At 36.6% G+C, this 12,912-nt stretch overlaps 2 protein-coding genes across 3 annotated transcripts; one reads left to right on the forward strand and one right to left on the reverse strand.

Moving 5' to 3' along the window:
* Positions 1 to 626: 626 nt before the first annotated feature.
* On the forward strand, positions 627 to 7,118 carry LOC141586701 (putative E3 ubiquitin-protein ligase ARI2). 2 transcript variants are annotated; one of them, XM_074408009.1, is made up of 8 exons: positions 627 to 857; positions 1,030 to 1,218; positions 1,959 to 1,991; positions 2,119 to 2,392; positions 3,254 to 3,734; positions 4,869 to 5,420; positions 5,627 to 5,772; positions 6,699 to 7,118. In XM_074408009.1, the coding sequence occupies exons 2-8, from the start codon at positions 1,042 to 1,044 to the stop codon at positions 6,920 to 6,922; spliced, it is 1,887 nt and encodes a 628-aa protein (XP_074264110.1). In that variant the 5' UTR covers positions 627 to 857; positions 1,030 to 1,041; the 3' UTR covers positions 6,923 to 7,118. The 2 variants fall into 2 exon arrangements, with proteins under 2 accessions (XP_074264110.1, XP_074264111.1); XM_074408010.1 differs by having other exon boundaries at positions 627 to 1,218; positions 6,622 to 7,118.
* Positions 7,119 to 8,420: 1,302 nt separating this feature from the next.
* Positions 8,421 to 12,439, reverse strand: LOC141586702 (uncharacterized). The gene is made up of 5 exons (XM_074408011.1): positions 12,208 to 12,439; positions 12,029 to 12,089; positions 10,885 to 11,292; positions 9,935 to 10,275; positions 8,421 to 8,885 (listed from the first exon to the last, which is right to left on the reverse strand). Exons 1-5 carry the CDS (start codon positions 12,274 to 12,276, stop codon positions 8,667 to 8,669), a joined length of 1,098 nt encoding a protein of 365 aa, XP_074264112.1. The 5' UTR covers positions 12,277 to 12,439; the 3' UTR covers positions 8,421 to 8,666.
* Between the last annotated feature and the right edge of the window lie 473 nt (positions 12,440 to 12,912).

The following is a 12,912-nucleotide window of genomic DNA, read 5'->3' on the forward strand; positions in this document are numbered from 1 at the left end:
ATAAATATGGGCCGGGCCGGGCCAAAATTTGGGCCAAACGCTTGGCCCAAACCCGACCCCAAAATATTTTGGGCCTTTTTAGGCCGGCTCATGGGCTTTTTTGGGCCAAAACTAAAGGCCCAAGCCCTTTAAAAAACCGGGCCGGGCCGGGTAGGGCCAATGGGCTTGGGCCATTTGATCAGCTCTAATACGACCTAATATGTTTACCAAGTCTATCCAAAAGTCAATCAATAAATTACAACAATATCGAAAAGTCGATCTGTTTTATACGCTTCCATAAAAAACATAATACAATTCCTAAATAGATAGATCATTTTCTTATCATGGAGTATTAGAATGCATGGAAGTCGATCTTCGTTGATCGATATCCTACTTTAGATTGATATATTTAATTCAGATCGAATCAGTTAGTATCGGATCATATGATCATAATATCCTACAAACTAACGCCCAAAACCTAGTTACAATTGTTATACTAAATACTAAATAGTAAAATTTTTGAAAAATACAAAATTAAAAGTATAATAACTCGAAATCAATGACCCGTATCTGAAATGATCCGTCAATAACCCTTCCTCCACAAGTCTCACCTCTATAAAAACCCCCGAAGAAGAAGTTGAACCTTCACAACAACCACTTCCTTTGCTTCCACACTTAAACAAAATCTATATGAAGTCTCCCTTCAAAACAAAAACACTTCAAAAAATGACCAAAGAATTTCTACCAAGTCAAAACACACATATAATAGCAACCTTTTCACCTTCCAATTTTCCTTAAATTTAATTATTATTACTGTATTACTTAAATTAATTATATAAATATATGAATTATTATTTTGCTATTTCACTTCCCAAAAAGTAAAATCCTCACTTTCTCTCTCCTCATTATTTTCTCTCTCTAGGGGTTTTCCCGCCGTCGATCGGCGTCGATCGTCGCCGTAACCCTAATTTCTCTTTAAGTTTAACTCAATTCGATTAATTCAATTTGTAACATAATCTCTAATTTATTGTTTATTATTGTTATTATTAGTTTAATTGAATTATGGAAGAAGATTACGCTGATAGCGATACCGAGTATTACTACGACGATGATAATAATAGTGATAATAATTACGAAGAAGAAGACGAAAATGATGATGGTGTTGATTGCTTGAATGGAATTCAAGATGTTGATGATCATCTTCGTCTCTCCCTCCAAAATAAGAAATCTCCAATTCAGGTTATTTCTTGATTTTTGATTTCAATTTTTCGACTTTTTGATTTTTTACGGTTGCTGTTTGGTCGCAATTTTGTGTTTTAGGGGTTTTAGTTTGTTTAGTGCTATTAGGTTGTGAATTGTTTTTTTTGTTCATGAATTTTGAGTTATATTTGTTGTTGTTAATCGAGTTTTGATACTGGAATGCAGTTTAAACCGTCTGAGTTTGTCGAATTTGTAGTAATGTGTCATTGTTTGAGCCATTTTTTACTTCTAAAGTTTTCTTGTCAATGTTGGTTGAAGTAGAATGTGGACTCTCTTGCTACAAGGGTGTAATCAGAGTATCAGACTAGTGATCTTTGTTTTCGAAAGGGTTGGTTTCATTCGAGTTTTAGGTATTTGTACTTCGTCGATTTTGTGGTCGTTGTTTGTGAATGTCGTATTACCTCTGTATTAATTACCAAGTTCATGACATTGGTATAGAACTATAGATGTTAGTTATGATAATGGTGTTTGTAATTTGGTCATTCTTGGGTTCTTCCCGGATATTTGAGGGTTAAGTGCCGGGTTTGATTTGTCATTTTAAAACCTGCATGCCAATGCTGATTGCGGCAAGCATAGTTTTTAGTTGTTTTGTACAGTTGTGATGTTCGAGATCATGGGTGAGGACACAGAAATGAAAGTTCTGGTCGTTTTATTAGTCTGTTACTAGCTTGTTATATGAGTTGATTCTAATTTTTTTTAATCCACTCCTCATCATGTAGGTGATCACACGGGAATCACTTGCCGTAGCTCAGGTAAACTGTTTCTGCTAATTTTTTTTTTCGTAGTTGGCCTTCACAAACAAGTATTAAAGTTTTATTTTTGACAAAGATTCTGTGCGGCCTGAAATTCATGATTTGATCATGCCGATTATTGTTGTAGAGGGAGGACTTGCGTAGAATAATGGATGTGCTCTCATTGAAAGAACATCATGCTAGAACTCTTCTTATACATTATCGTTGGGATGTTGAAAGGGTGTTGGCTGTGCTTGTTGAAAGAGGAAAAGATCAATTGTATGTGGAGGCCGGAGTCAAAGTTATTGAACATTCTAAACCTTGTTCCTCATCATCTTCTCTGACGTGTGGTATTTGTATTGAGGACAAGCCTGCTAATGAACTTATGGCCATGGACTGTGGCCACTCCTTTTGTAATATCTGTAAGTTCTTTTGCTGTATATGTTGAATTTAACCTACTTCGAATTCTTTTATCACTCTTAAGTTGTTAGAAGAACCTTTTTACTTCTTCAAGGAAGCTAGTTGCCAAATATACAGATCCTATTATCTTAGTTTCTGCAACCGCTGAGAAGTGTAACTCTCTTAGCTAACACATTTTCAATTTCCCGGTTGCACATTCTACAAAATTCTTCCAATTTGTTTTTTGGAAGCATTGTAGATATGGACTGTCGGAAATAATATGAAATATTTGTTGTGGTTGTTGATGCTGTATCTGACAAACTGACAGCATTCGTCCTTGATGTGATACTTTTGGTTCTTAGACTTGTTTCTCCCTGACTATCAATCAGTTAGTGTCGTAATAAGAGCTCTCTGAAATGTTGTGGGGGTAATTGTTACAAGGTCAGCTTTCTTGAAAGTTTGTTGGCCTCTTGAGTGTCATAGGTGGCTGTGTACTGATGATAGTTTGAGTGATGTAAAGGCATCTGCAAGGAATGTTACACATACAGTTACAATCATAGTAAGTGTGTCCGAAATCGTTCATATAGTTCAGTTGCGTTAACTAGTAAACTTTGTTACATTAACTCAGCTCCTATTATCTGTGGAAAGGTAAGCGTAAAGCACTGAGATCTCAGATGCCCTTCTGTTTTTTTTTTTTTTTTTTTTTTTTTTTGTCTTTGTCTGTTCTTTCCATCTTTCACTTGATTTTTACAGCATGGTATGGCTCTAGATATCATTTGTTTTAAGTTTTTTCATCTTCTTTGCTGAGTAACTAGATTTTTTTTTTTTTTTTTTTTTTTTTTTTTTTTTTGCTGAAACTCTACCATTACCTTTTTTATAATCAGGTTGGGCACAGCATTTTGTTGTGAGAATAAACGAGGGTCAGAGTAGACGTATTAAGTGCATGGCATACCAATGCAATGCAATTTGTGATGATGGAAAAATAAGACTCTTGCTCAGCATGCAAGATTCCGCCATTGCGGCAAAATTTGATCGCTTTATTCTGGAGTCCTACATTGAGGATAATAAAAGGGTCAAATGGTGCCCAAGTGTTCCACACTGTGGCAATGCCATTCGTGCTGATGAGGATGAATTCCTGGAGGTAGAATGTGCGTGTGGTCATCAATTCTGCTTTGGATGCTGTGGTGAAACGCACTCACCTTGTTCATGTCTTATGTGGGAACTTTGGATGAAGAAATGCCAGGATGAATCTGAGACTGTTAATTGGATCACAAGTCACACAAAGCCCTGTCCTAAATGTCACAAAGCTGTGGAGAAGAATGGAGGATGTAATCTTGTTGTATGTGTCTGTGGCCAAGCATTTTGGTGAGCGATTCAAATTGGTTTGGGCTTTTGCTTTTTGTTGGGGGTTTAATTTATCTTGCTTTTGAGTTTTGATTCAAGCATCCTCTAATATCTGTGCATTTCCTCTTCCTGGTTCCCTATTGATCTCTTACATCTTTTGATATTATTTTAGGCTACTTGCTGCGGTTTGTGCATCTGCTTTTGTGTTCACTTGCACAATATAATTAGTCAACTGTGGAAGTCTCAAACTTTCCATCAAAAAATTAAAGTTCGTTTATAATGTCTTTTTTTTTTGTGTGTGTGTGTGTGTTGGTTGATGTCAATATATAAGCTATTTTAGGCTTTGCATTTAGATGTCTGTATAAACCAATTACAGATTACCTGAAATCTGGTAGAATTCAGTGTTGCAGCTGTTCATATGTAATGCACTTTTTCGTAGGCAACTCTTCTTCTAAAATGTGCATCCTCTTACTCTTGAAGTTGTTTGATCTACTTATTCTATCCTAGCTTGTTTTATAGAAAAATGTGCCGAAGGAGATTGCGATTTTTTTTTGTCTTACAGTGCAACATCAACAGTTTTAATTTTGTAAATGTATGGATCTAATATCAACATTATCGCTTAGCTTCAAGACTTCAAGTCCTCTTACTCGAGTCTGTAGTTGCACACGCTTGGAACGAAAACTTGATTTCTTGACATTTATGACAGGAGCATTTTTTGCTCTGCCATTTAAATTCCGCCTACAGGATGATATAAATTTCATTGATCATTTTCATGAAACTAAATTCACTTGCCTGTTGTTGTGAATTCTGTTCTTCATTATTGTTAATTTTAGATATTTGGGTTGCATGTTACTACCTCAATCCCGTTTTACTGTTCCCATATGACTTGTGGTACATCATTGGCAACTGTAACCATTAATTACTTGAAATTAACGTAAATATTTAATATTTAATTTTTTAAAAAGTCGTGTTTGGTTTATCAAAATAACTATTTCCATATTATCATCTTTAGCTTTACATATGTTATATTACCGATATGTCGAATCACACTCATATTCAATTGACTACCATAGTCAAACTGGAGGAATATTAGAAAATTTCAGTTATGTAAATCATGTGCATAGTCTTCGGCCTACTAATTTTCTACTCTTGCAGCTGGGTTTGTGGTGGTGCAACAGGTAGAGCTCATACATATCAAAGCATTGCTGGTCACAGTTGCGGAAGATTTAAAGAAGAAGATATAAAAAAAACTGAGCTTGCAAAGAAGGAGTGGTGGAGGTATATTCACTACCACAACCGGTACAAAGCTCATACGGATTCATATAAGCTTGAAGATAAACTCAAGGAAACCATTCAGGAGAAGATATTAACGTTGGAAGATAGGGAAACTGAATCTAAAGACATGAGCTGGGTTACGAATGCTCTCTACAGATTGTTTAGATCAAGACGTATTTTATCATATTCTTACCCATTTGCATACTACATGTTTGGTACTGAGCTTTTTAAGAATGAAATGTCTACAAAGGAACGGGAAATAAAACAAAATTTGTTTGAAGACCAGCAACAACAACTGGAAGCCAATGTTGAGAGACTTTCCTTGTATTTGGAGGAGCCATTTCATGAGTTTGATGATTACGGCAAAGTTATGGAAAGTAGAATGAAGATAATCACTATGACCAATGTGGTTGACAGCCTCTGCCGTAACATGTCAGTTCACTTGAACTACATCTGTTTGATCTCAGATGTTTCTTTTTCTTTTTGTTATTCAAAATAATATATTCCGTATTGCGTTTTGCTAGCAGCTTCTACTCTTTACTTGGCTCTCTTCCCTTGTGTTTGAAGTTCTATGAATGACTGTGCACTTTATGGTCTTATAGCGTGATTCTGACTCTAATGATGGTTTTTAATTGCAGGTATGACTGCATTGAGAATGATCTGTTAGGACCTCTTCGGCGCACCACCCACATAATAGCGCCTTATATGTCTAAGGGTTTGGAAAAAGCTTCAAAGTTTTGTGATTGGAGGATGATTAGTAATGAGAAATATTCTAGCTCAATAGGTATGGATTTTCTGAATCTTCATCGCATTTGAATTTGTATTCAAAATTAGGTTTAGGTAAATAGTTCGATTCCTTTTATATAGTTCACTTCTCCAATAAAGTTGACGAATATTGAGTAACATAGGCGCATTGCCGAATCTTTTAGCTTCTTATAGATATAAGATCTTACATTTCGAACTGAGAGTCTAGGTAACTTTAAAGACACCTTTTTCCCCTTTTCATGGCAAGATTGCTATAGATTGACTCTTTACTATACTCTATCAATCTCTTTTATTTTGTCCGATTTGTCCCCATTTGACTTTGTTGATGAGTGATCTCAATTTTGACCGATGATTCCTCACAATATACACTAGTCACAACATTGTTAATTTGATAAGATGAAAATGCTTTCATATATCAAACCTGACAAAATTTACAATGTGTCTCGACATTTCTATTGAGATAGCTAATGGTCAAAGTTTAGCTTCAATTTCCCATTAAACTCAAATGGGTTGCATGAAGAATTTCTATGAATGTCTGGATATAAAGTTTAAGCATTCAGAATAGTGATTCAGCCTTCAGAATTCTGAAACTACTATACATTTCATATGCCACAGATATATCTGTCATTTTCACGTTTTGTAATCTTTGAAAGTTAAATGGGATCTCATACATTGACATTGCCAACTTCTTTTAGTTTTTAATTAGTAATAACAAATCAGGAAAACATGTTTTCACCTGAATTTAAATTTTCGGGAGTATTCAGAATTCGAATCTTGATCCATGGCACCCTTTCATAGTGTAGCAGCACATTGTATTTCCCTGCTGACCTGTCTGGCAGGTCAAGTCATAATTGTTTTTGGGTTTCAGTAATTTTCTGAAGAGATAATGAAGGTAGAATAAAGCAAATTGGTGTTTCGAAAGCCTACTGATACATACATGTATAGGGGGTGGAATAAAGGGGTCAAGCGAGTCATCTTCCGGCTTGTTTCTGAATCAAGACGAGAGTGAATGCTCTTCCCGGAAGCGTGCAAGACCTGGAACTTCTGGCTTGTCATCGCTGAACCAAGATGGGCGTGGATGTACCTCAAAGGAACTTTCTAACATGGAATCATTTGGAAGCAGTTTTTTTGATCTCAACTTGCCTGCTGATAAGATTTTCAAAAGCTGATATGTTTCGGCTCTTTTATATTTTGTCACTGTAAGAGCCAGTGAGCCAACTATCTTTCTAAAAAGTTAACCCCTTTTTTGGATCCACATTGATGTTTAATATGTATTTACAAGCCCTTTAAGTAGCTTCTGCAAGGAATATATAAAAAGAAGTTGGATCTAATTAATACAAGCATGCTGACATCCTTTTCTGAGTTTCTCAAATTCTTTCATCTCCAATGCTTAAATTTATTGTTGCTAAAGAATGCCCTCGACTTCCGTACAAGGGAAAGGGTAAAATTTAACAAGGCAGGCTGCGACCTGAGTTCTATCCTTGCTACACAAATTTGATATTAGGTTGGATAAGAGTGTTCCAAACCGATACATCTCCCTATTGGACGTTTTGTTCAAAAACATTATCCTATACTTATTTATGAAACCAAGCGGCCACACAAGCATCCTCCCTCCCTCTTTTATTATGGTTCATAAAATGAAGAGTGAACCTTATTTAGAGATGGCCTAAAAAGAAAAGGATTAACCTTATTCAGAGCCAGGAGGAGTAAAAATCAAGCAGCTTTTATTACTCAAGTTCTGGGATCATTTGTTTACATTGAACGTATTGGTATTTCGATAGTACAAGCCTAGGGCTGTAAATGATTTGAGCCAGCTCGTAGAGTCCGCGAAATTAAATTGGTCAAAGATCGGCTCAAAAACTGATTTCGAGCCGATTCTGAGCCAAGGTGGACCAAATCCGAGCCCATTCCGAGCTTAATAGAGCTCGAAATCGGAAGCTCGTTTATGCTCGTTTTATTTTTTACTATTACTTTTTGGCATTTTACAATTATTTTTGTTCTTAATAAAATGCTACTTTTACAATTATAATTGTATTTTTGTTATATATGATAAGTATTTTATATTTGCATTTTTCTTAAAATATATTTATTTTAAGCTCAGAAAATAAGTTCAAAGCCGATTCCGAACTTTCATTTTTTAAGCTCAGAAATTTCCGCACAGATTCCGAGCACAAGCTCAAGTTTCCGAGCCGATTCCAAGCTCACTACGAACTCTCAGCTCGATTGCACCACTATACAAGCCAATGTCAGATTGTCAGTTATATTTTGGATAACTTTTTGCTTATGCTTAGCTCGTGAAATGTCAGTTATACCCTTGCCAAAAAAAAGGACCCTCGCAGTCGCACCTATTGGCTATTACCCTCTATAACAACCAGCCACCATTGACACACGTCAACCCACTTTCCCTCATAACTCTTCCCGACTTCTCGAAGTCATGTTCCTTCACATTATAACTAAAGCTAAACTTACAGAGAGATTTCAAACAGTTTGGATGGAGAGGGAGAAGAGAACCACCAAAATGAGTCTTCAAAAAAGCATGTTCTCTGCGGTCCTATAAAAGCTCTTAAGCATACTACACCAAATGATGCAAACCAGAAAATGAATGATCTTGAGTTCTAACTTTAAGGCTTCTCGTTGCATCACATAGCTGATATTTTCACCAACTGATTAAAGGCACAAAATATGTTTAATTCGGAATTTCAGATTTAAAAACCCGTCATCATAGTTACTGCCTACTGGGGATATAAAACCGTTCTAATGTTCTATGAATTCGTTCGTGATTACAGAAATTACAATATTAAGTATCCTACAGTGTCCAGCCAATCGAAAGGTTGACCAAAAGAGCTCTATCTGCATTCTGCTCTACAGTGTCCAGCCAGTCAAAAGGTTGCAGAATGTACAGTTTAAAAAGGATCAATACTTCTCTGCAACTGGTCTAGATGGAAATAGCCGTAAAAGAAACGTCAACAATGACCACAGGCAAACAATCGCAACTGCTTCAAACGTTACTGTCATTGCTAGTAAAGCACGGCTTCTCTCGATAACTTGAGGAGTAGCCTCCATTCCTCCCATCACAAACATCAGTTTATCAATAAAGTTTACTCCTCTTGCCAGTTGATACAGTCTGTAGATCTGTCAAAGCAATTCAAAACCTCCAAGGATAAGAAAAGCATTCTCCGTTTATATATGTTGTTTTCCTATTCCGAGACATTCTAATCAGTGTTCAATATCTTTTAATATTGTACAAGTAAATAAGTAATTAGATTAGTGTTCTATAAAAGCGAGTTTCAATAGGAATCCCATCATATTTCTTAATTATCTTTTCGAAGTAATTCAAGTTAAAACTAAAAGTCAAATTCGTCACCTCAAAAACAAAAACGAAATGCTTTCTCCGTTCAGATTATTTGCTTAACCCAACCATTTGCACAAAGACCAAAGTTATAATTATACAAAATTGCCCTTCTCTGAATACTGTCATACAACCGCTTCTCTCTTTATAGATCTCTCCCTCAAGCTGCTCTCTTTATCTTCTTTATTCATCATCAATTCATCGCCACAACAAAAATGACCTCCATCCCCATTATCATGTTTCTTTCTCACCTCCTCCACAGCTTTCTCTCTGTTACTATGTCTTTGTATGTCTTCAATTGGTATATTGCTCGATAATGTTTTTGGCGGTCATGATTGTTAAAGAGGGTTGAGGTATCGCAGATGTGGTTAGGGGTGTGTCTTGGGGTTGTCACGGATAGTTCAGGGGATCTTTGATGGTTGGGTGTATGAGGTCAGGAAATGCAAAGGTCTAGGGTAGTCGGTTAGTTAAGAGCAGGGTCTAGGGCGGTTGGAAGGTTAAAGGTGGGTCAGCAGTGGACTGTGGTGGCTCAGGGAGGTGCTCAAGGTTCGGTGGGGGTGATGGCTGGAAGGAGATGGGGTGGAAAACTGAAGATGGTGGTGGGAAACAAATTTATTAGGTGCGGTCTGAGGGTGTGTGCAGCATTCAGAAACCAAATTTTAATTCAAGAACAGAAATCTTGCCTAAGCCATATTTAATAAATTACCGAGCCCCAAACACGCAATAGCAAATAGGTAAACAGTTTACAGGGAAACATGGAGTATAAAAAACATAGTATCTCGGTAGCAAGAGAAAATTTAGAGTTAACAAGAATGGCTAAACTCTAAAGTACCTCAAAGATGATTGGAACAATCGGCCAACAGGATGACCCTTGCTTGTCAGCAAAACTCTCAAGTGCAAGTTGAGCCACATAACCAACTAGTAAGGGGGTAATCAAAGTCACTGCTTGGTAGCCTAAGAAGGGCCATGTAACATAGGCGATCACTAACGGAGCAACGACTTTGAGACCCATGGTGAAAAATGAAGCTGTTAAGAACCCTTTTAAACCGGTTATGAGACTCCATCGCTTTGAACTAAATTGCAGATATGGTCTCTGAACCCGGTCGGTAATAAGAAGGAACAATGCAACACCAACATAGAGTACAGCTTCAGAAGTAAGAGCGGCGGCAGTCTCTGCATGGCAGTTAAATTTGTCATGATCCACATCATACGTGAACATACCCAATCAAGGATGATAGACAAGGAGGCATCTAAACAAGAACAATGTGGTCACTCATTGAGTCGCAAATACTTAAAAGAATGATTACTTCTGTTGTTAAACTTTAAACAATGGCAAATGCAAGATATGAGCAAGGGAGGATATAGAGTGTCCAACAAAGAAATAGTGTAGATATTAGATAGCCGTGGCATATAACCTCTCGCACTTTAGCGTAATCATTTGTCAAAACCAAATCTCTGACATATTTCATTAGGAGAGAATCAAAGCTATGTATATTTCAAGTAATTTATAGAAGTAAGAAAGGATAAACATGAGTTCTCCAACATCCTCATCTCATTATATGAGTTAAATTTACACGGCATTACTGCTATACCTTAAGGCCTGCAGTCTACGACATGTTAAGGAGGTCGAATGTACACAAACATTTCCTCAGAGACTGAAACTATACAAAGGTATATCTGAATGACACAGAATGAAATTACCTGAGATTAAAATCTACCGACAGGCATCCTGAGCAAAATATATCATCAAACACATACAAATTAATATAACACAAGAGCTACCTGCAAGAAGGCCTTCACTGAAAAAACTGGCAACGACATTGGCAACATAAAGTTGAGGAAGGGCGAAGGATAGCATCAACACCGCCGGAGCCAAAACCCAAAGCAAGGAGCCACCTCCATCATTATACGGAGAGGAAGCCAACTTGCTCTCTTCTATCACTTGGTGAGTCACCCCATAAAACGAAATTGAACCCGATTTACCTCTAAACGGTTCAACACCACCAAACCTCATCTCAGGCACACTAGATGAACCGTTAGGAGAAGCTTGCAATTTCACATCAAAATCAGAATGTTGTACTTCCAAATTTGGCTTAGAATCAGATTGCGAAGCACAAACAATAGACACCCCCTTCACCTTTCGCAACCGCGACTCCCTATCCAACCATCTCAAACCCGAAATAGGATATGCTGAATAAAGCCTTAAGTCAGAACCCACAAACATTAACTGACTAGAAACAACATTACAACTCAGGGGGTGTTTGGTTCACCCAAAAAAGGTATGAGGTATGGGTTTGGAATGAGCCAAACCCATACCAAGTGTTTGTTTGGCAAATACAAGGGTTTCATACCCATACCTCAAACCCATGAGGTATGGGTTTCTCATACCCAAGGAGGGGGGTGAGTATGAGATTGATACCCACGGGTATCAAACTAAATTGATCAAAAATATGAAAAAACAAATTATAGCATATTGTAAATCCAATTTTTTATATACTTATTTGATTAACTAATCATTTTCATGATTTTATAATATTGAAAATTATTATTTATAATACTTTAATTTACGCATTTTAACCTTAATTGACGTTCAAACTCATACCACTCAAAAATGAACCAAACACAAGGTATGAGGAATCAAGTTCCAAACCCATACCACCCGAATATGATTCCTGATTCCAACCCCATACCCGTGCACGAAACAAACACCCCCTCAATAGTTATATTTCATACCCTCCAGGCTCTAATGCTCAATTGGTAAGCTGAATTAAGAAATGATTACTCCCCTATGTCTCAGTCATTTGTTTACATTTGATTAAAATACCCGTCACAAAGGATAAAACGTAAAAAAAATGGCAGAGACGGAGGGAGTACTAAAGCTTAACCAAGCAAGCAATATTAAGAAACAAAAGGGAAGAAATCATACATTTTTGCACATGGGTAAGCTGAATTCTCTTGTTTCCTCCAGTAATTATACCAGTTGAGACCTTTCAAACACATACATAAAACATAAATTAGACAAAGTTTTGAACTTTTAACCTAAACCCACATGAAAAATAGAAAATTAAAAACAAAATTGAAGATGGTAATAAATGAAAGACATACAAGATTATTAAAGGAGAAATGGGAGATCTTAGGAGAGGAAAAGGAGCAGCAAAGAGATTGTAATCCCATGGTGTTTTCACTCAGAATTTGTGTTGGTGTAGGGGTTTAGGAAGTACATAGACAAGGGTTTAAACTAGATGATGATGTTGAATTCCCTCAATTATCAAGTTTGTCCACAGCCCAGGCAGGTAGGTTCCCAACTTATTAGGTCCAAAGATTGGACATTTAGGGTATCTCTTGAGCCATTGCTAAAAAATCAAAATGAGGTTATAATCGGGTTTATTCCGGTTGGTTATGGGTCTTAACCGGATAGTTTGTATTTGGTTTGGGTTTCACGAGTCAATATCGAGTTTAGATTGTCTTAAATTCGTGTCGGGTTATCGTCATTCGGGTAATCATCAAGTAACAAGTCTAGTAACAGGCGTGTGACCCCAAGTTATTACGTACATTTATATTTTTAAGTTTTGGACCGACAATTTCGCACTGAAGTTACATTTCGATACATAAAAATAGTTATCGATTTGATCTTATTCGGATCAATGTTTTTGCTTATTAGATTATCCATCGTTTTGAGTCATAAGGTAGTCATCAGTTGTCTTATTTTGAATCAAATTGGAGTAGGACAAATAAAGTTATAGTCTATAAATATAAGGCAACAACAAAGCATTACTTTTCATTATTCCCCCCTTCTATATTCATTTTAAA

This window comes from Silene latifolia, chromosome 6, assembly GCF_048544455.1.
Source record: "Silene latifolia isolate original U9 population chromosome 6, ASM4854445v1, whole genome shotgun sequence".
Lineage (NCBI taxonomy): Eukaryota > Viridiplantae > Streptophyta > Magnoliopsida > Caryophyllales > Caryophyllaceae > Silene > Silene latifolia.

What these genes read in the sequence shown, in the direction of transcription:
- LOC141586702 (XM_074408011.1), bottom strand. Translation starts at nt 12,276, where the DNA reads ATGGGATTACAATCTCTTTGCTGCTCCTTTTCCTCTCCTAAGATCTCC. An exon ending in ATTTCTCCTTTAATAATCTT is followed by an intron (nt 12,090 to 12,207) that starts GTATGTCTTTCA and finishes TGTGTTTGAAAG; the next exon opens with GTCTCAACTGGTATAATTAC. An exon ending in TTGTTCCAATCATCTTTGAG is followed by an intron (nt 8,886 to 9,934) that starts GTACTTTAGAGT and finishes TTGCTTTGACAG; the next exon opens with ATCTACAGACTGTATCAACT.
- LOC141586701 (XM_074408009.1), top strand. Translation starts at nt 1,042, where the DNA reads ATGGAAGAAGATTACGCTGATAGCGATACCGAGTATTACTACGACGAT. An exon ending in ATAAGAAATCTCCAATTCAG is followed by an intron (nt 1,219 to 1,958) that starts GTTATTTCTTGA and finishes CTCATCATGTAG; the next exon opens with GTGATCACACGGGAATCACT. An exon ending in GTCTGTGGCCAAGCATTTTG is followed by an intron (nt 3,735 to 4,868) that starts GTGAGCGATTCA and finishes CTACTCTTGCAG; the next exon opens with CTGGGTTTGTGGTGGTGCAA.